This window comes from Oryctolagus cuniculus, chromosome 6 (genome assembly GCF_051225735.1).
Source record: "Oryctolagus cuniculus isolate XC-2025 breed Fujian yellow rabbit chromosome 6, ASM5122573v1, whole genome shotgun sequence".
NCBI classification, from domain to species: Eukaryota; Metazoa; Chordata; class Mammalia; order Lagomorpha; family Leporidae; genus Oryctolagus; species Oryctolagus cuniculus.
The window spans coordinates 12,828,320-12,850,363 of NC_142872.1; the positions used below are offsets into that span (position 1 = coordinate 12,828,320).

Below are 22,044 nucleotides of genomic sequence, written 5' to 3' on the forward strand. Positions count from 1 at the left end.
GGTGATGAGTGGTGGACAAAAGTACCTGGAATGCTGTAGTGCTGCAGTTACTAAGATTTTCACTTATGTAATCTGCACACACAGAAATAGAAGGAGTTGCCCTGGCTTGTGCATTATCTTTCTTGATTGAGGGTTATGGGGGCAAATGTGGAACTGATTGCCTTTGGCTGGACATTACGGATGTGTTAAAAAGAGAAAATGACAAGCTCAGTGGAGTTAATTACCAGCTTAATCATATAAACATCACAAATGCTCCATGGCGGCATGTAAAGAGGCCTTCATCTCCCAGAGCTGGAGTCAGCAAACTCCAGTTTCTGAGCCAAATCTGTTCCACTATTGTTTTTGTAAATAAAATTTTATTAGAACATCACCGTACTTATTCATTTACACATAGTCTGTGGCTGCTTTCATGGCACAACAACAGAGTTGAGTAACTGCAGCAAAGCCTGAAATGTTTATCATCTGGACCCCTAGAGAAGAAATTTTCAAACACGTTTTGTTGAGTCATATGGCAGCCTGAGAAGAAGACAAAGCACAATATCTGATTGGAAAAGTAGGAGAATTTCACTGAAAGCTAAATTCATGGCTCACACCAAAATCAGGGCACTGATAGATAAAGACTAAGACCTGGGATGGGGACAAGTGGATGAGGTGTGCTCAAATTCACCCACTGCCAGATTTCCCAGAGACCTGGGTGGCTTGCGTATACTCCCCGTTGTCTACGGTCTCTGCAGAAACATTTACAGAGGCAGGTGCCAGGCAGGACAATGCTCACCCTCACCAAAACTGGTCCTTATCTCCTTTTCCTGCTGCTTTACTAGCTTCTTAAGAGTTCTAATAACAAAATAATAGAAACCCAAAGATTTAAATGTAGTAGAATGTGTTCTCTCACTGTTCTGGATCCTAAAGAAGTTCACAATGAATGAATCAGCAAGGACATACTTTCCTCAAAGACTCTAGGGAAGAATCTTGCCTCTTCTAGCTTTGGGAGGTTGCAACAATGCTTGGTGATCCTTGGCTTATCCTTACATATAGCCCTACAGTCTCTGCCCCAACCTCACAGAGCCTTCTGTACCACACATCTATGTACCTGCTTAAATTTCGTATTCCAACAAAGCCACTAATCATTGGGTTATTAAATATCCTAATCTAATAGGACCTCATTTCACTTTCATTATATCTGTAAAAGCCTTATTTCCAAACACAGAGATTATTAGATTCTAATGAAGCCATAAAACCAGTATGTACTGGCATAGCCTGAGAGAGAATACTTGGACTGAATCCTGGGAGGATTAGGCTATAGGGAGTGTGAAGAGGTTGGAACACAGATTGGGTCAGGCAGAATTTTGTTAATATGGGGGCTTCCTGATGACTCAAGATTGAATGCCCTGACAGGGAGCTTAGAGCAAACATTAATGCATACTGGAGATGGCCATTTAGAATCTTGGGGAAACAATGGAACTCCATGTTAAATGAGGAAGATATAGAAATGTCTGTGCAGAAAGTGAATCTGACTTCTTCCTCAATACTAAGTAAGGAAAGGTTCAGGAAGGGAGCAGCCAGAACGGATCTATTACGTAACATCCAATAATCCACAAGTTCCCACATTCTTGGGAAGGCTATAGGATGTACACCAAGCCCAGAAAGTGTGAATATGAGGGAGCCACCAACAATTCAAAAGATCAGTAGTGTAGGCCAAGACTAACTATGAAAGGTATTGCTAGAGACACAGAACTGGGTCCCTACTACCAGTGGAAGTCACAGGATCCCAGTGTAGCAAAGAACAGATAACTACATCTAACCACCAGAGGCAGGGAGGAATCATCATGATGACAGAAAGATTCAAACAGCTGTTAGGATGCACTGACTTGCCTCACAGTATTACTACAAGGAAGACAAATGAGGACTTGATACAGACAGACTTGATACTAAAAAGAGAACCAAAGAAGATGAAGCCAACCTTAATGAAAGTTATGGTCAATTGTCCAGTTTCCAGACGTGAGCCAGTTCTCAAACCCAAACCCATTGACGGAAAGAGAAATTATGCCTCCTTGTAGAAGGATCTTGCAATATAACAAGTATGTGCAGTTTTAATTCCATCATTCTTTCACCCAAAGAAATGTGTGGACATTTGCTTTGGTAATCATATATTCAGGAAATAAAATTATCTAGACTATTAAGACTGCTGGATACAGAGTGCAATTGTCACCCATATTCACAGACCCAAAACACCATCATGGCCCCACTGTTACATTAAGTGCATATGGAAGTCATGTAACTAATAAAATCCCACCCGGCTTATCTCATTGTGGGGCCAGGATATCCTAGGATCTACCTACCTGTCATCATCTCGGTTCCTGAATGCATAATTGGGATAGACAGGTCCCAGAACCCTCACAATTTCCAGAACAGTCACATTGATTCCTTGGCAGGTAAAGTAAGAACTGTCACATGAAGGGCAAGAAGAAATCCCTGAAACTTCCCATCACCAGTGTTCCTGGAACCAATGGGTACCATGTCCCAGTTAGGGTGGCAGGTTAATGTCACCCCCCAAAGTCTCAACTGAGCCAATTCACCAATCTAGTCTCTGAACAGCAACAACAAAAACAATCATGATAAGCATACTGGACTTATGGAAACAGTATCCTAGGTAGAGCTGTTGTTTGGGGCTTGGCTTCTTCACTAAAGCAAACCAACTGAACCTCAAGTTCATTGTATGTGGCTTTTGATCTGGGACCACTTATTAAGTGCAATATCCTTCAGAATAGAGCACCTGAGGCAGTTCACGTCCACCCAGGACAGGTGACAGTGTATGTTCACAATCCTGCTCCAGACGTGTGCTGACCTGCCTGCCCTGTCACACTAAATCCAGACACCTAGCTCATCTGAACATTACACAGCACATCATTCTAGAATGATGCAACTGAGTTAATACATCTGATGAGCAAAAGAGTGCCCTGTGGGAGGTAGCCAGTGGCTGGAGCAGTGGTCTGGTTTTAGGAGTCCAGTGTTGTCTCAGTAGCTCTTCCAAGGTAAAGATGGCGTTAATGCACCGTGAACCTCCAACTCTGGATGAATAAAATGATAAAAATAGAGCTCACTGGACTTCCAGTTGTGGAGTTAGCAAGTACTGTGCTCAGGAGTTTGATTCTGATTCATTTATCAAGTGACCTAAAAAGTTTCCCAGTTTCAAATAGATTCCAGAATAAGGTTTTAAAAAAAAAACTCCATAGTTGATTCCAATTACTCCCTTTAGAATCCTGAGAGATTTCCCAATGATAATACTCAGCACAACAAAACATACATTATACAGTTTTCCTTTATCAAGATAAAACCTTCTATTCCCTATTTAAAACCCTCAAATACTCTGCTAACAGCAAGTGCATAATCCACAGTGATCAATGGACCTACCCCATCCCAGCTTCCTGCCATCCCGGGCTTCTGACAGCAACTTATTCTAGAAGGGAGCAGGATCAGTAATCAAAATGGCATGGTGCTTTGTGACTGGCCTTCCTGTGGAGGAGAATGACAAGAAATGAGAAAAGGAGAAAAATGTCTTCATTACAAATGCTAATGTAAAGAAGCAGAGTTACTTTCCATCTTTTCTTCTCCTTATTTATTTACGCTGCACGCATCTATTAATTTAACACTTCAGCATTAATTTTGTAACATATGTAAATTCTAAAGAGCATCTGATTTTAAAATGAAACGCTTTAAAGAAAAATAATACAGTGAGATCTCCAGGTCGCATAAATCAAAAATGGCTTCAGAAGAGCAATCTACATTCACATAGTTCTTTAATTTCCAATTGGCAAAGTATTTTCACATGTAAAATAAATTCTCGCTTGATATATCTATGAAGGAAAAAATAGTAAATATTTTTATTCCTTTGGAGACTGAAACCACCAAAGTACAGAGATTTTCTGCTCAATTTAATATATAAATACTTCTCATAAACTTTTATAAAGTGTATTAGGTTAATTTGATATTCCATATGAAATAAGAATTTCTATCCCAATTCATTTGGGTATTTGAAAAGCATTTTATTTGTGTTTATTTCTCAGTGTATGTCAAGCATGGTGCTAGGTCTGGGAATTTAAAGATGAATAAAATAATAAGCTCTGTGCTTAGAGGACAGATACACACATGCACACACACACATGCACACATACACTTACGCATATATAAAAATGCCAGAAATGATATCCACTGGATATAAACACAGCACTTTGAAACCAGGAATAAAAGGTAGTGATTAATTCTGAATGAAACCATATAAGGCACTACAGAAAAAGTAATATATTTTATAGCACTTCAAGGAATGATATGAATCTCATGTGGACTGAACGCAAGTTGGAAAGATGACTTCAAGATGAGAGAAGAGGAAAGAAGCAGAGCGAAGCCCAAAGAAGCATGAAAGCTGAGGGTGTGCCAACGAAGAGACAATCACCAAAGCTAAGGAAGAAATGAGTTGTGCACAGCCGGGAACAACAGTCTAGGTCTGTATTTTGTTAGACATTAATTTTACTGTAAACACCAAATATCAGAATGCCCACAGGATAAGCATAACACCAAACACATTTTCACATTTTCAAGGTCTAGAAAATTGTGTGACAAACTTTGCTGTGGGAGGTGGAACCATTTTTTTGAGAAAATGAACTGGATTCTTAAATGTGAACTGTGTTTTATGGCACTGTTTTGCATCACATTCCATGTGCTGCACTGGTTTTATATCTATGCATTTTATTACTTCTGGGATAGGCATTTATGTGAAGAGCATCAATTTTCCTAAAACACTAGCTGTAGCAGTCAACACTTAACGTGGCTCTAACAATCATTTTCATAACCTTTCTTCAGGGAGTTACATTTTAGGAAGAGAAATTTTAGGGAAAACAAAAGCAAAGATGGGTTCAAAAAAGTGAAAATTAGTGAGAAACTGCCTGGTGAATATCAATCACATTCTATTAGCAGACCTAAAGTGCAAACAGAACTTAAGCATCTACTATCATTTATAGTACACTTTAAGAAAATTATTTGAGAGTATGGAGCTTACTATAAAACTACAAGTTTGACATTCTCATATAATGAAGAAATTTCTACCTCACTACCCATACATGATAGCAACAATATAATACATCTAAAACATTCTGTGTAAGCTGAATAGGTTTTTCAATATTTGATAGCAATACCTGCTTACTGAATATGTAAAATGGTGCATTTTTAATAATTAAATAAAAAGTATCCAATAAAAACTATTAGGGAATATTCTGTGTGCTTATATTCTGCCTCAAACACTGTGATACATTCTCCACATATATTCCCTTATACAATTGTTTCAATCTCCCATAGGCAGTAAATACTATCCTGAATTTACAGCCGAGGAAACTATCTTGGAAAACACAGAAGAGTAAAACAGAGAAGATAATATACAGATAATGTAGACTACCTGAGAGTAATGTTACTAATATCAAAGACATAGATATTAACCTTAAGTAACCAACCAACCATAAGATAACAAATGTTCATATACATAAATGGGTAGAAGACTTGAATACACTTCACCAAAGAAACATAGTTGGCACTATGTACAATACACTCAGTATCATAAATCACTATAGGAATGCAGATTAAAAACAATGAAACACTAGTACGCACCTATTAGCACAACTGAGGCTAAAATGTGTACGTTACAATTGAGTGACTGATCACAGCACGAGTGAGCAAGGACATGAATGGACTTCAACTCTCATGCATCACTGATGGGAACGTAAAATGCCACAAGCACTCTCGAAAACACTTGAGAACTTTCCTAAAAAGGTAAACATGGCCTTACTCTATGGTCCAGCCACTCAGCAGGAGACCACATACTTCTTCTACAGGAGTGTCCCCAACAGCTTCAAAGCCACCTACTGTGAACAAATCAAATGCCAATCAACAGATGTAAAGATAAACAAAAGGTTACACCCATGCGACCTAATACTACTCAACAACAAAAGGCATTATCACCACAGGCCATAGCACAGATGAATCACAAAATAACTCTAAGTGAAAGAAACCAGACAAAAGGTATACAAACTGCTGATTTTATTCACGTGGAATTTTGCAAAGTGTAACCTAACGAATCTACAGATGGAGGAAAAGCAAGTCAGTAGTTGCCTGGGATGGGATGGGGCAGAGAGGCAGAAGGGAGGGCAAACAAAGCACAGAGGAGGCAGGAACCAGCTCTGATGGGGGATGGACGTCTTCGCTGTCTCCTTCACTGAAGGTCTCACAGACGCCTATGTCAAAAACCATCAAATGGTACACCTTGATGTTGTGTTGTGATGCCAACCATTCCTCCAGGAAGCTATTAAAATGTATACATTTTCACCTGTGTGCCTGTACTACATATTTTTCATTAGTATTTCTTTAATCTGTGAGAATCCCCATCAACATTTTAAGTGTCTAATCTCTGTATAGAGGAAGAATCAGGGACGTCTCTCTTTAGTGAGATCATCATTATTTTCTCAATGCCCTGTATGCATTTAAGACTAAATGAGGGGCTGGCGCTGTGGTATAGCGGGTAAAGCAGCTGCCTGCAGAATCCACATCCCACAAGGCCGCTTCGAGGCCTGGCTGCTCCACTTCTGGTCCAGCTCTCTGCTATGGCCTGGGAAAGCAGAAGATGGCCCAAGCCCTTGGGCCCCTGCACCCGAGTGGGAGACCTGGAAGAAGCTCCTGGCCCCTGGCTTTGGATCTGTGTAGCTCCAGCCATTGGGGCCAATTGGGGAGTGAACCAGCAGGTGGAAGGCCTCTCTCTCTCTCTCTCTCTCTCTCTCTCTCTGTGTGTGTAACTCTTTCAAATAAATATTTTCTGTCTCTCTCTGCCTCTCCTTCTCTCTGTGTAACTTTCACATAAATAGATAAATTTAAAAAAAAAGACTAAATGATCATTATTCAGTTCAAGTTGTCCTTTTTAAAAAATACCGTTTGTACATCTCTGCGTTTACAAGACAGGGAGGCTACATCAAGTTCACTTCCACTCTTGAAGACGGTACCTCTGGTGTGGTCCTAGGCGCCCCTCTCAGAGGCAGGCCTCTGCCCTCACCTGCACTGATGGCGGCGGCTCTGATGGGGGCCCCTGTCTAGACAGGAACAAGTCGGAGCCGGGGGGATGGGGACGGGAATGATTCGGGGCGGGCTGGGTACGATGTGGACTGAAGGCTCCCTCTCTCTGAGCACCAGGGCTTCCTCTAGGGGACGCACGTCTGTCCCTGGTGAAGTGGGAAACCAGCCGGCCCCGCCGACGGGCGCCTGGAACCCCGCGCCGCGCCTCTGGAAGCGAAGGGGCGTGTGACGCACCTGCCGTCGCCTAGGGCCGCGTTCTGGCCGCGCTAGGGCCCTGGGCGGCCATGCTGTCCTGGCTCTGGCTCATCTCCAAGCACGCGGGCCCCTCGCTGCTGTCCCTGCGCCCCGCCCGCCGTGCCTGCGCGCTCCCGCCGCGCTGGGCCCCACGGCGGCCCCTGGGTCCCCGGCCGGTGGCCCCCCGCCGCCCGCTGGCCGCAGTGGCCTCGGCCGGGCACTCCTCGCGGGTGCGCCAGAACTTCCACCCGGACTCCGAGGCCGCCGTCAACCGCCAGATCAACCTGGAGCTCTACGCCTCCTACGTGTACTTGTCCATGGCCTACTACTTCTCCCGAGACGACGTGGCCTTGCACAACTTCGCGAGGTACTTCCTCCGCCAGTCCCGCGAGGAGACGGAGCACGCGGAGAAGCTGATGAGGCTGCAGAACCAGCGCGGGGGCCGGATCTGCCTGCAGGCCGTGAGGAAGCCGGAGCGGGACGACTGGGGAGGTGGGCTGCAAGCCATGGAGTGCGCCCTGCGGCTGGAGAAGGAGGTGAACCAGGCCCTGCTGGAGCTGCACTCGCTGGCCTCGGACAGAGGGGACCCGCACCTGTGCGACTTCCTGGAAACCCACTACCTGCATGAGCAGGTGAAGTCCATCAAGGAACTGGGGGACCACGTGCACAACCTCGTCAGGATGGGGGCCCCGGAGGCCGGCCTGGCCGAGTACCTTTTTGATAAACACACCCTTGGAAACGAAACCAAGCACAACTAAACCCACGCTGCCTTCCCCACGGCCCACTGTTCCCGAGACCCAGAGCCAGCTGTCTCCTGCTTTCTCACCCCCTTACACCTCGCCTCCAACTCTGTATTCTCCGCCTGTTACACTGTCCCCCAGTGAAGAGATTCCTAGAGAAAATCCGTTTAGCACCATGTTAACAAGGGATTTTGGCCAGCATCAAGACACTCATTTTCTCAGCCCAAATGATACTCCAGGATAAGATGGTATGAAAAGGATTGCAGAAACAAAACAAAAGACGTTTGCTGTAGATGCAGACTTTCTCCAGTCGCCAAACAGTATCTCAGACCATGAACTAACACTAAAATTCCATGATTTTCAGTTCAAAAAGTGACTCCTATTTTCAACCTCTCCTTCAAAAATCTAAGATGGGAAAGTGTCGAAGATGAATACACAAACAGCTATAATGATACAGAACTGAAGAATAGAAGTAGCACTGTGAAACTACACACATGCACAATTCTGTGACAACGGATACCTCTTCCCAGTGTGTTCCAAGGAACAGCAATGTCTGGAGATGGTTTGTTTTTTAAAAGGTTTTGTAAGCAATTAAATTTGGGATAAACTACATCAGATAATCAGTGCTGGCCTTGGAAAGTCCCAGTATGTATTAGCATCTTAAGGGCTCTGGGAAGTCTTGCATGTGAAGAACAAATGGGGAAAGCTTAACTATGTGTTGAGCTCAGTGTTTCCCAGACGTAGGCAATCTCAGTGTTTGTTTGTTTGTTTGTTTGTTTTTTTAAGAGTTAAAAACTACAAAGTTTGTATGATTCCAAAATCTGTACACTGTAACAGTGGGCTCTGTAGCCAGCTTTTTAATCTACCGAATGAGTGAAAACATGCATAAGACACCTTTCTGTGGTCTTTAAAATTCATGGGACAGAACATTGGGGTAGAAAATCAACAAAGGATACAGAATGAAGGAGGAATTCTCTGGGAAAATGTTTTCTTTAAAGGGGTAGAGGTGAGGTAAGTGGAGAATACGTGGTGGCCAGCCATTGGATTAGACTAGAGCACTGTTGGTGGTCAGAGAGATGGGCTGGGGGGCATAAGGTGGAGGGGAGAAAATACGGGGGAAAGGGGCAAGGTAATTCAGTGGCCTAAGGCAGTGCCTTCAAGGGTACTTGGCATGAGACTGCCGCGCTAAAACTGAGCAAGTGGAAGCTTAGCTGGTTGTGCAGAATAAGAATCCGGGACCAACCCAAATGTTTGCATTATTTTGGTTCCCCTAAGACAAAGATACTAAAGTTGGGATTAAATGTGGAAACATCAGAGGAAACAGGAAACATGAAGACTGTTGGAGAAGCAGGGAGAACCTTCCTACCTCAGGGACTTCCAGTCCGCAGGGAAGGGAGAAAGAGTTGTGTATGGCTCTGCGCAGAGCGGCAGTCAGGGAGATTGCCAGCCAGTCACTGTCAGAGGAGCCTTGAGTCTCCGGGAAATGGACCTGCCTAAGCACCGGTCTGGTCAGGACTGGGATGACCCACACAAGAGTAGGTTTAGAACAAACTCAGTAATGAGGCACTGCCGAGCGCAGTGCCTTGGACCCTTGGCAAATTATGATGCTGCCTTGCAGAACCAGAGAAGCACAGTGTGACTGTGCCAGGTTAAAGAACCATACCTGGAACCACTTTCTGCAGCTGTTGTCAAATGCGATGTTGTCAGGCTGTGATGTGGGCAGAAATTCATGATGTGTTACCTGAAAAATGAGCAGTATTTTAGGATGGCTTCATTACAGTTCTGTAGTCTTACGGAGAAAATTACACGTGAATTAAGAACATGGGAAGCATTTATGCCAACAAGTAAAGGTGGACAATCTCTTAAATAGATTGTGTTTGATATTTACTTTGTCTTTTCAAAATGAATTTCTTAACATGGACAGCCATTATTTTCATACTAAGAAAAGCAAACCAAAATATAATATGGAGAGAAAAACAATAAAGACTTGAGATACGGGGAGTCCAAGGAAAATAGAAACAAAGAGATGCTGTGGTGAGGTCAGAGGCAGCATCATTCAAATTGTGCAGGCAACTGAATGAAAGGAATTACAGAAACAAGGTATGGGAGGACAAGTGATGTGTCTGGGATCTGAATTACTGGAATAGAGGGCATTTGAGAATAAATAGGGATCTCACCAGGAGGAATGATGGAGGGGGAGCATAATGATTCTCACTTTGATTATGCAAATCCATCTCACAGTCTCTCCTCTGTGAGCCTGTTCTGCTACAAAGGAATCCTATTACATTTCCTTAGGAAATTTCCTCTTCAATTTTTCTAGATAACTGTTTTTCAAACTATACATTGCAAGCCATTAGTGTGTCATGAAATTATTCACTGAGTCACTGTCTACCTTTTGTGAGTAAAATAGAATTGGTTTGAAGTGAAATTAAGTAAGGTATGGATATTATCTATTGAAAATTTTCGCGTGCGTGTGTGTGTGTTCTCACGTCCTTACAGTCTAAATAGTGATATTTCCTATTCTGTGTTGCTGTCAAAAGCATTCAATAGCCACTTCCTAGATGATTATTTTACAGATTCTCCTTTCTCCTCAAATCCCCAAATCTCTCCCTCCCAGTATCAGTTGATAATCCTCTTACTTTACTGAGGAGTAATCACAGGAGAAAGTCATCCTTTTCCATCACTGAATTAATTTTATACTTGCATGGGTGTTCACTTACTAAGCTCTTTGTCCAGCTGCAGTGGTTGAGGCATCAGTATTGCCTACTAAAACCAAATTTCCACATTGCCCTCAAATGCCCACTTAGCCCCACGGTCAAGGACACAGAGGAGTCAACCCTACAGTAATCCTCTGTCTTGTATCAATCTTTTCCTGTCCATTGGTTGGTTCTTAAGAGGATATAAACATCGTGTTATTTTCTCCCCATCTTTAAAAAAGTACCATCAAGGCACTTGCACTCCTTCCATGAAATTCAAAGCTGCCAGCCTCTACTGATCTTCCTCTAACAACCAGACATCTTGAAAAAAAGTGCTGTTTTCTCTCTTCTCCACTTTTTACTCAGCTCTTTCTTGCCATCTCCCAGGCTAGCTTGTGCTCACTACCACATCAGCATATTGTTCCCCTTTCTTTCAAGGTCATCAGTGAATGTCATGTTGATCAAGACAAAGGTCATTTCTCAGCTTTCCTGTGACTCAACTGGCTGGCAGTACTGGTCTGGTCTTTCTCCCAGTACATGCATACCACAGTGTATTTTAGTCACCATTTTGAATCTTAGTGTGTCTTAGTGACCTTTAAATATTGGACTGCCCAGAGCCCAGTCTTCACATCTAAACTTCCCTTCATTATCTCTACTTGCAGTCTAAAGGTTTCATGCAGTCCAGGGACTTTTATTTAGATATATATATTTGCTGAAAAGTCACATTTCTATAGCTTACTTAACCACATTTTTGAACTCCAGATTACATTTCTTTTTTTTTATTTTTTTTTAAACTTTTATTTAATGAATATAAATTTCCAAAGTACGACTTATGGATTACAATGGCTTCCCCCCCATACCGTCCTTCCCACCCACAACCCTCCCCTTTCCCACTCCCTCTCCCCTTCCATTCACATCAAGATTCATTTTCGATTATCTTAATATACAGAAGATCAGCTTAGTATACATTAAGTATGGATTTCAACAGTTTGTTCCCACACAGAAACATAAAGTGAAAAATAATAGATGATTTTTTTAAATGATGATGAAATCAGAGCAGACCTATTGTCATGTTTAATCCCAGTGAGAGTCAAGTTGGGAATTGATAATTTCTTTTTTTTTTTTTTTACAGAGGATCAGTTTAGTATGCATTAAGTAAGGATTTCAACAGTTTGCACCCCCATAGAAACACAAAGTGAAATATATTGTTTGAGTACTCGTTATAGCATTAAATCTCAATGTACAGCACATTAAGGACAGAGATCCCACATGAGGAGTAAGTGCACAGTGACTCCTGTTGTTGACTTTACCAATTGACACTCCTGTCTATGGCATCAGTAATCTCCCTATGCTCCAGTCATGAGTTTCCAAGGCTATGGAAGCCCTCTGAGTTCTCCGACTCTTATCTTGTTTAGACAAGGTCATAGTCAAAGTGGAGGTTCTCTCCTCCCTTCAGAGAAAGGTACCTCCTTCCTTGAAGACCTGTTCTTTCCACTGGGATCTCACTCACAGAGATCTTTTGCCAGAGTGTCTTGGCTTTCCATGCCCGAAATACTCTCATGGACTTTTCAGCCAGCTCCGAATGCCCTCAGGGCTGATTCTGAGGCCAGAGTGCTATCCAGGACATCTGCCATTCTATGAGTCTGCTGAGCACCTCACTTCCCATGTTGGATCACTCTCCCCTTTATTTACTCCATCGGTTAGCGTTAGCAGGTACCAGACTTGTCTATGTGCTCCCCTTGACTCCCAGTCCCTTCACCATGACCAACTGTGAACTGAAATTGATCACCTGGAACAGTGAGATGGCATTGGTACATGCCACCTCAATGGGATTGAATTGGAATCCCCTGGTATGCTTCCAACTCCACCACTTGGGGCAAGTCAGCCTGAGCATCTCCCAAATTATACATCTCTTCCCTCTCCCATTCCCACACCCATGTTCAACAGGGATCACATTTCAGTTAATTTTTAACACTTAAGAATAACTGTGCATCAATTACAGAACTAAACCAGTCATATTAAGTAGAACAGATAAAAAAAACTACTAAGAGGGATAATGTATTAAGTTGTTCATTAACAGTCAGGGCTATGCTGATCAAGCCACCGTTTCCCATAGTGTCCACCTCACTCCAACAGGTTTCCCTCTTGGTGTTCAGTCAGTTGTCACCGATCAGGGAGAACATATGGTATTTGTCCCTTTGGGACTGGCTTATTTCACTCAGCATGATGTGTTCCAGATTCCTCCATTTTGTTGCAAATGACCGGATTTCGTTGTTTCTTACTGCGGTATAGTATTCTAAAGAGTACATATCCCATAATTTCTTTATCCAGTCTACCGTTGATGGGCATTTAGGTTGGTTCCAGGTCTTAGCTATTGTGAATTGAGCTGCAATAAACATTAGGCTGCAGACCGCTTTTTTGTTTGCCAATTTAAATTCCTTTGGGTAAATTCCAAGGAGTGGGATGGCTGGGTTGAACGGTAGGGTTATCTTCAGGTTTCTGAGGAATCTCCAGACTGACTTCCATAGTGGCTTGACCAGTTTGCATTCCCACCAACAGTGGGTTAGTGTCCCTTTTTCCCCACATCCTCGCCAGCATCTGTTGTTGGTAGATTTCTGCATTTGAGCCATTCTAACTGGGGTGAGGTGAAATCTCATTGTGGTTTTGATTTGCATTTCCCTGATTGCTAATGACCTTGAACATTTTTTCATGTGCCTGTTGGCCATTTGGATTTCCTCTTTTGAAAAATGTCTATTGAGGTCCTTGGCCCATCTCTTAATTGGGTTGTTTGTTTTGTTTTTGTGGAGTTTCTTGATCTCTTTGTAGATTCTGGTTATTAACCCTTTATCTGTTGCATAGTTTGCAAATATTTTTTCCCATTCTGTCGGTTGTCTCTTCACTCTCCTGACTGTTTCTTTTGCAGTACAGAAACTTCTCAATTTGATGCAATCCCAATAGTTGATTTTGGCTTTGACTGCCTGTGCCTCCCGGGTCTTTTCCAGAAACTCTTTGCCTGTGCCAATATCTTGAAGGGTTTCTCCAATGTTCTCTAGTAACTTGATGGTGTCAGGTCGTAGATTTAGGTCTTTAATCCATGTTGAGTGGATTTTTGTGTAAGGTGTAAGGTAGGGGTCTTGCTTCATGATTCTGCACGTGGAAATCCAATTTTCCCAGCACCATTTATTGAATAGACTGTCCTTGCTCCAGGAATTAGTTTTAGATCCTTGATCAAATATAAGTTTTTTCAAAAAAAACTGATATTTCCCCTGACATTGCATATTAATGCCTTCAAAACCATATGACTACCTGTTCACCCAAGATGTTCTCTCTGTAAGGGAAACTCCATTCTACCAGTTTCTATGGGTCAGTTCTTGACTACTGTCATCCATCCAGTAGCCTAGTCCCTTAGCAGATTCTCTCAAGACCTCCCTCAAAGCAGGTCCTGAGTCTTAACCACTGCTTATAACCTTTATCATTGCCAATTATGCTATAAACTCTCACTTCTGCCTGAATTATTACATTTTATGTCACATTTATAACAGGTCTATCTGCTTCTACACTTGAGCACATGCCATTATTTCTCCACAAAGCAGCCAATGTGTTTCTTTGTGAGTATAAATCAGATCTTTTGACTTCTTTAAAACTCCGTGATGTTTAATGACTTCGCTTCTAATTTGGAGGGAAAGTCAAGGTCATAGGCATTACCACAACATTCTCTGCCCTGATACCTCTTTCACTTGGAATATTTTTATTTGGGGCCAGGGGAGACAAGAGACAGAGACAGCTCCCTTCTGCTGCTTCTGGAGTACAAGATAAAGAACCCAGTATGATCCAGAAGGGTATCTATTCCCAAGCCAGCTTGCACACAGAGGGAAGAAGGGACTTAAACTAAACTGAGAAGAGCGCACACTGCTTACATTGGCTGAACTCACACCTCTGAGAAAAGAAGCAAATAAAATCATCCATTAAGGTATGGCTCTCTGTATATAGAGTTATTTGATTCAACTTTAAATATAAGATACCATTATTAAATAAGTAAATATAAGCAATTTTATAAATGAGAAATATCTCTACCCTATGCCTAACATTTAAAACCAAGACAAAAGCTTTCAGTTTACAAAACACATACCTAAAATAAAGCAAAGAGAGGGTGGATTTTTAAACAAAAATTGAATGTGCAAAAAGAAATGACTCCAAACTCCAGATATCATGGTAGGTTTTATTACTCTTGAAAACAAAAGACCCAGCAATGCCAAGATCCAAGACCTTCAGATTTTCAGGAAAATAGCACATTCCTCTAATACTAGGAGATTCTACAAAGCATGATCCTTCACATTCAATTGTCAATCAGATTTTGTGCAGTTCATTTAAAAGGACTGAAGAGAAGCACTTAAAATACATGCCAAGACCTCCTTAAACAGATAGTGTGTGAGTAACTTGACTTAAAAATTTTGAACTTCAACTTCAAGCTTTTCACACTCAGATTAAAGGCAAAAGAAAAGTTCAGCACCTCCTCTATGACAAAAGGCAGTGAGAGGTACGCAGCACAGGTGCTTTCATTGGACAATCTGCCTTCACACCAAACAAGACTTCACCAAGAGATGTGTTTAGGGAAGGGACATCCAGAAAGCAGACACAACAGCTAGCCAGAACTAGCAAGTGTACTACCTCGGCTTACAACAGTCTGCTAAGTGTCAACTCTAAAGCATCACTCAATTTATGACATCAAAAGAGTGCACAGGCTTTGGGCTGTGTCACCTGTTGTCCTAACTTTTTATCGGTACTGTATGAGATTAAGACACTTAATAGGTATACTGGATGACTTTGTGTGTGAATGCACACATACTGAGTACCACACAGGGTTCCCATGCCCAACAGAGACAGGGACTGCCTGGCCATTCCCGAGAACAGAATGCAGGCACGCAGCCAGGGTTGGGCTCCTTCCAAGCATGCTGGCTGATTTCCCAGCATGGAAAGATGGTAGCCAAACATTTCCTAAGAGGATTCCTAATGCTTCTGAAGATACCTTAGTCTCTGTCAAATGCCTTAAGCATCATATATTTTCACAGACTGCAATAGCAGAAAGAATTTCCAGTACCATTAACTGGCACTAGACTAACAGCATTTAGACTACCCAAATGCTATAGCATGACCTATATATGGATCCTAGGCAGTATAACCCATTCCTTCAGAGCCTGCTTTTGAGAAAACAGATCATCTAGTTGAGAAAAGCTGTTCTACCACACACTGACGGTGCAATTTTGGAAAAAGAAGTTAAGTTCTCGGAGGTTAATTTTCTTGTATTGTAATAATCACCTACTTCAAAGTTCACTGTGGGAACTAAATGAGATAATGCATATAAAGTTCAACACATTGTCTAATGCATAGTGGCTGCTTAATAAATCTTAACTGCTGAGAATTTCTGTCAAGAAAGGAGAAAATCATATGAGTGTGTTAGTGAATATTTTCGCTTGTGTATGCATAGACTCTGGAAGAGTAATGTCAGTTGCTGTCAATGAAAACTATCTGGTAATTTGGTAAAGGAGCACCAGTAAAACTTTCACTTATTAGCCTTTTGCAGCTACTTTTCAGCTACTTTATCAAGAAATAAAAGTATTCAAGAATAAAATTTAGGGTATGGCATTAGTGTAGCAGGTAAATCCATCACGTGCAGTGCCAGTGCCCTACATTGGTGCTGGTTCAAATCCCAGCTGCTCTATTTCCAATCCATCTCTCTGCTAATGTGCCTGGGAAAGCAGGTAAAGTTGCCCCAAATCCTTGGGCCCTTGTACAGATGTGGGAGACCCGTCTCCAAATGTGGCCATTTGGAGAGTGAACCAGTGAACTGAAGATCTCACTCTCTGTCTCTGTCTCTGCCTCTGCTTCTCCTTCTCTGTAACACTTTCAAATTAAATAAATACTTTAAAAAAGAATAAAATTTAAATACAGCAAGTAAGTAAAAGCTGCTCTTAATCTTATTCACTTACAAATGGTACACACATACTGCATTTCACTGTAATGCATTCTCACATTAAGAAATTATCCAAATACCCAGCTAGAAGAGTAATAGGAAGGGAACTTTAATTGCCTTTTTATTTGCTCTTTCCTTAGTCACTGATTAAATATACAGGCAGTCCATATCTTGCACTGACCCAATATGGATAACTTGAGTTACTACAGTATAGTTTAATAAGAACAGTACCCTAACAACACAGTTTGCATTCCAGTTCTCCAAGTATCTTTTTCATGAGTAAGCTTGACAAAGAATGGATTTTGAAGAAAGTTCTTTGATCCACGATCACTCCATAGATAGTAGATCCTTCAGGGTCTGAAATGACTGGTCCTTGTGTATCTGTTATTTCAGTTTATCTCCAAGAAATGGAACATATAGTTGTGTTACCTCTGTGTTTCCCAGTACTAAGCCCAGGTAAAATTTTATAAAAAGAAATAGTCCAAAAGGGAATCAACCAAAAGATGAATAAGCAGCCAAGAAATGGAAAGTAACAGCACTAGGGGTAAAATTGGCTATTTTTTGAGAAATCTACTGACCTAAACATGCAGTTATGATGAAAAGGATGAAGCTATCCCAGAGAAGCAATGGCAATGAAAAGCTTCGCACTGTAGAAATTCTTGGAGAAATTTTACAACATTGAAAGTACAAAGGATAAGATTTTGGAAATAGATCCAAATATAGGAAGGAGTATGACAATTCGCCAAAATGTATAAAAAGATGCTGTTGGCTCCATATGGTATGTTAAATTATGAGAAGAAAAAAGCAAGCACTGTTCAAAATACTCCACACTTTATTTTTCAGAGAAATAAAACCTTAACTTTCAATATTCAAATGTTTTATTTTTTAAAAGATTTATTTATTTGAAAGACAGAGTTACAGAGAAAGGTAGAGACAGAGAGAGAGGTCTTCCATCTGCTGGTTCACTCCCCAGATGGCCGCAACGGCCAGAGCTGCGCCCATCTGAAGCCAGGAGCCAGGAGCTTCTTCCGGGTCTCCCACATGGGTGCAGGGGCCCAATGACCCAGGCCATCTTCCACTGCTATCCCAGGCCACAGCAAAGAGCTGGATCAGAGGAGGAGCAGCCAGAACTAGAACCAGTGCCCATATGGGATGCCAGTGCTTCAGGCCAGGGCCCTAACCCACTGCGCCACAGTGCCAGCGCCTCAAATGTTTTATTAACAGTAGACTAACTAAACATTGGTTTTATAATTTACAATTTTTTCACTCTTCTTTGAGTTTATAACCAATAGTAACCAAGTGTTTAATGTTTCAATAAAAATGTTCAAAGGTCACACAACATCTACAATCTTCCCCATTGACTATGAGGATCACTCTCATGGTTTAAGTTTGAAAGAACATTTTTATGGTTCTGCCCTAGCATGCAAAACAAGGATTATCTACATATTCACTAAGGGAGAAAATTGACTTCTCTGTTAATAGTATCATTCCAAAGATTGTTTTCTGAACTTTGTCAGGCATTTCCCACTTTTAAAAAGAATCTCTCAGTTATTAAGGCAGTAATAAAGAAAGCAAATTGTGAATGCAAGGAAACTAGAATTAGGGGCTTTGTCCCTGTTTAAAGTTCAATAATGATACTAATATTTTGTAATATATTAGCATTGTACAATTGATAAGTTACATTTGTACATATTATATATTTCTTATAATAACTCTCTAAATGAGACTGTTACTTCCTCCTTACTTAGGTAGAAGCTGAACCTCATAAGCCACACACTTAGCTGATGGCTGAACCAGACTCAGAACTTAGGGTTTCAATCCCAGGTTCTGAGGATTTCCACTGTGTGATTTTTGCCTTCCAAGGGAAAGAATGAAGATCAAATCCACATAGAATTCCTGAACTGAAGAGCTGAGTGCCACATGTTTCCTTTCCACCAGAGAATGTGAACTTCACGCTTAATCTTCAAGTCTATGATTTACGAATCCAGCTAAAGTCACGATTGGCATATACTCATATAAAAATCTTACTAGATGAACTTTCCATCATATTAATTGGCACAACAAATGTTACAAATGTTAGCAGTACCTGGGTTCAATTTCTTGGTTGTTAGTACTCTATGTATGTCACCTATGAGATATGCATGCTACCGGATTCATATGGCCATATTGGAAAAAAGTTATTCTATAATTGAGCAATGTCCACACAAATTAATGAAGGCCTTCCATGATCTTTTATATTCTCTTTTGTTGACATGAGTTTGGGAGAGTCTATTCAATGCTGTAAGAGAAAAACATGTTTGAAAGACCTGTTTCAGACATTTTATTTATACACAAGTACAAAATATATTTGAATAGCTTAAAAGTTTGAAGAAGAATCACACTATTTCTAGCTACTTTATTTTTAAATACCTTGAAGGGGCAAAAGACTGAATTTGCTTTGCTAGCCGGAGGGGAATTAGGGAGAAAATACCTAAGCAACATAGAGACAGATGGGGACTGTAACTGGAAATTTCACTGTCACCACTCGGAAGCAATTTTAATGACAGCAAACATGTAATCGGTTGCCTGCTACTTCCATTTGACACTGGCCTGCTTCCAAGGTAGAGGGAGTTAGGAAAAAGCAACACACTGTGTGAACAGGAGAGGGAATTCCGGAATGGAAGTTGGCAGACACGTAATGACTGAGAGAGTTAGACAAGGTAAGCACATTATGAAAAGCAGAAAAGCCGGTCAAGCATAGATGAAGTGTTCACTGCCATCAGTGAGGGCTTGAGGAGGGAGTTCATGGAAATGAAGTCGGGAAAGGAAAGAAAGCCTCTTCACACAATGCCTCTCGTGTACTCAGAGACCTAATAACCATGCTCAGTAATTCTCTCCCCCTCAGCTTGCATGTCCAAACCATCAGCAGGGTGTGTAGGTTTGCGTCCACTCTACCTCCATCTGCCAGCAGCCTAGCACAAACACCAGGATGGCTCTCCCAGGCCCCGGTTATTGTCAGGGCCCCTGTGTTGTCTCCCTGCCTCCCCACTGCTCAATCTGCTCTCCAGATCTGACCTACGGGGCCTCAAGAGCAGGTTCCCCTGTCTTGTGACCCGGTCCTGTACTTGTTCTCCCAGCTCCCTCTTGCCAGTCACTTCAAGGGCACAGTGCCCTCTGCAGCAGCAGTGCCTGCTGTAATGCCGCTCTCTGCTTCCAGGTCCTGTGTTGTCCCAGGGAGCAAATGTCCACCCTTTTCTCTCCTGCCCCGTCCTGTTAACTGTTTATTAGATTCTCTTTGTCTCCTGTGAATGAGGTCTTGTCTCTGTCTCATTCTCCTGCATGATCCTCTTGCCTTCGTCACAATCCAGAGTTTACATCTCAATTACAACACATTGCATGACTTACAGTGTCCTGGGTGTGGCCTTATTACTCTCGGCTCATCCTCCATACTGTTCACCTGCCCTCACATCCACCCCACATCCTCAACTTGCCCCATTATAGTTTGTGTTTGGGCAACCATTTGAGCTCTCCTAGGACTGTATCCATCTAGAGCACAGCCCTCATCAGTGCGATTGCCTGTTGACTTGTTGGTCTGCAATATAAAGGCTCTGAATCACTTTGTGCTTTGTTTCTTGTTCCCAGACTAATAAATTACTTGGCATATGATAGCTATTAAATAAGTGAATCAAACTACAAAGCTGTATGCATAGTCTAGCTACAGAAATCCAGAGCCATTCTTATTGTACATTCAAGCATGGCGTGTTACAGGCTTATCTGCGTACCCAAGACATGTTTCCTTCAAATACAGCATCTCAGTGTAAATGCAGTTACCATAGCCAAAATAATACAAAGTGTATGGAATAATGTACTTCCTGCATCTGCCATTTATTACTTTCAAAAGAATATTTAGTCTTACTTTTCAGCTCTTACTGAACACTTCTGTTTGTGTTGGTATTGCAAAAGAAAAGGTGGCACCTTAAAAAGTAAGGATGACCCAGAAAACTGGGTTATGAAATGGCAAGTATTTGAGATTATGTGCACATTAATTATCAAAGAGATTTGTCCATGTATAATTTTATGATTTTTCATAGCATTGCTATTCTCCCGGCACTTGTGTATTGATGCATATTAGCCACCTTGTTCAATGCTTTTATTCTATCGCTTGTGACTTTTTTTCATTTGACTATCTCATCCTCTCTTCCCCCATTTCCAGCACATAATTCTTCACCCAGTTCTTCAGGGACTGTTATGGTGTGCCAAGTAGATTTCCTCACTCCTCTCAGGACTAAAGAGCTTATTCATTCATTTCCTGGGAAGGTAGCTGACTGTTGGATCCCCCCGTCTCGGGATCCCCCTCTGCTGCAGAGGGCTGCAGACAACACCGTCACACTTCCTTCCTGGGGGCAGTCCTCAAGCAATGACCAGTTAATGTGCGGTTGGGAGAAACAGGGCATGCAGAGAACACAGGGTGCAACACTCCCGTTACTCCAGTGTGGAATGACAATGCGGGGATCCTTTAGCTTCAGAGGTCCTCCTGGGGATGACTGAGACCTTTATTCTGACCAGCCTCTCCCTCAGCCTAATCCACCTCCTTTCATCTCCCTTCCATGGCTGACGCTAAGGCCAAGTCATGTGCTCCCTAAAACTGCTCCGATGACAGTATCTATTCAGAATCTGGCTTTTGAGGAATGTGGCTGTGAAAGTCTTCGGCAAAGATCCCTTCTTAATTAACATGTATTCTTCCACGACAACTTAATCATACAAAAACATATAGGCATATGCAGGTTCATATGTATTGTAAACAGAAAAGATTTTTCTACTATTTGTAAAAGGGGATCTTATTATAAATTCCTTACTTTTACCTTTCAACAATGCAAAGTGTGAATTTGCTCAGGACAATGTGTACAGCATTGTAGATTTAGCTCACTCTCACTGGCTGAACAACGTACCATGACGTGGCCCCACAGCTACTCAATCATGTGTTTTATTTGATGGATTCTCACCTCACTAATAGAATTTTAATTGTCTAGTTATATATATAGTGGAGGAAATATCATTGTATAAGCCTCCTATAGAATGCTAGTTTTATTTCTGTAGTATAATTTCTGAAAATGACACACGTTTTGATAATATGTATATGTTTACTTTAGCAGATTTTACCAGATTTATTTCCAAAACGCTATAGAATTAACATGTGTGCTACTAATGCATATAACTTATTAAAGGTTTTTATATATTGCAATTTGATATATATCTTTCTTGACCTCTGACACAGTAATATGATTTTATATAAATTTTCTGTTTTAAAATGAAAATA

General features: G+C 41.6%; 1 protein-coding gene and 1 long non-coding RNA gene across 2 annotated transcripts in view; one reads left to right on the top strand and one right to left on the bottom strand.

The window, feature by feature from the left end:
* Nucleotides 1–3,323: 3,323 nt before the first annotated feature.
* LOC103347854 (uncharacterized) overlaps nucleotides 3,324–22,044 on the bottom strand; it is a 70,091-nt gene continuing 51,370 nt past the window's right edge. Inside the window, exons 4-5 of the long non-coding RNA XR_016235217.1 lie at nucleotides 9,745–9,822; nucleotides 3,324–3,513 (exon numbers count right to left, since the gene is read on the bottom strand). This is a non-coding gene — a long non-coding RNA (uncharacterized LOC103347854). The remainder of the gene's footprint in view (nucleotides 3,514–9,744; nucleotides 9,823–22,044) is intronic.
* On the top strand, nucleotides 7,392–8,216 carry FTMT (ferritin mitochondrial). Its single transcript, XM_008254945.5, has one exon. The coding sequence runs from the start codon at nucleotides 7,392–7,394 to the stop codon at nucleotides 8,097–8,099; it is 708 nt and encodes a 235-aa protein (XP_008253167.4). The 3' UTR covers nucleotides 8,100–8,216.

What these genes read in the sequence shown, in the direction of transcription:
- FTMT (XM_008254945.5), top strand. Translation starts at nt 7,392, where the DNA reads ATGCTGTCCTGGCTCTGGCTCATCTCCAAGCACGCGGGCCCCTCGCTG.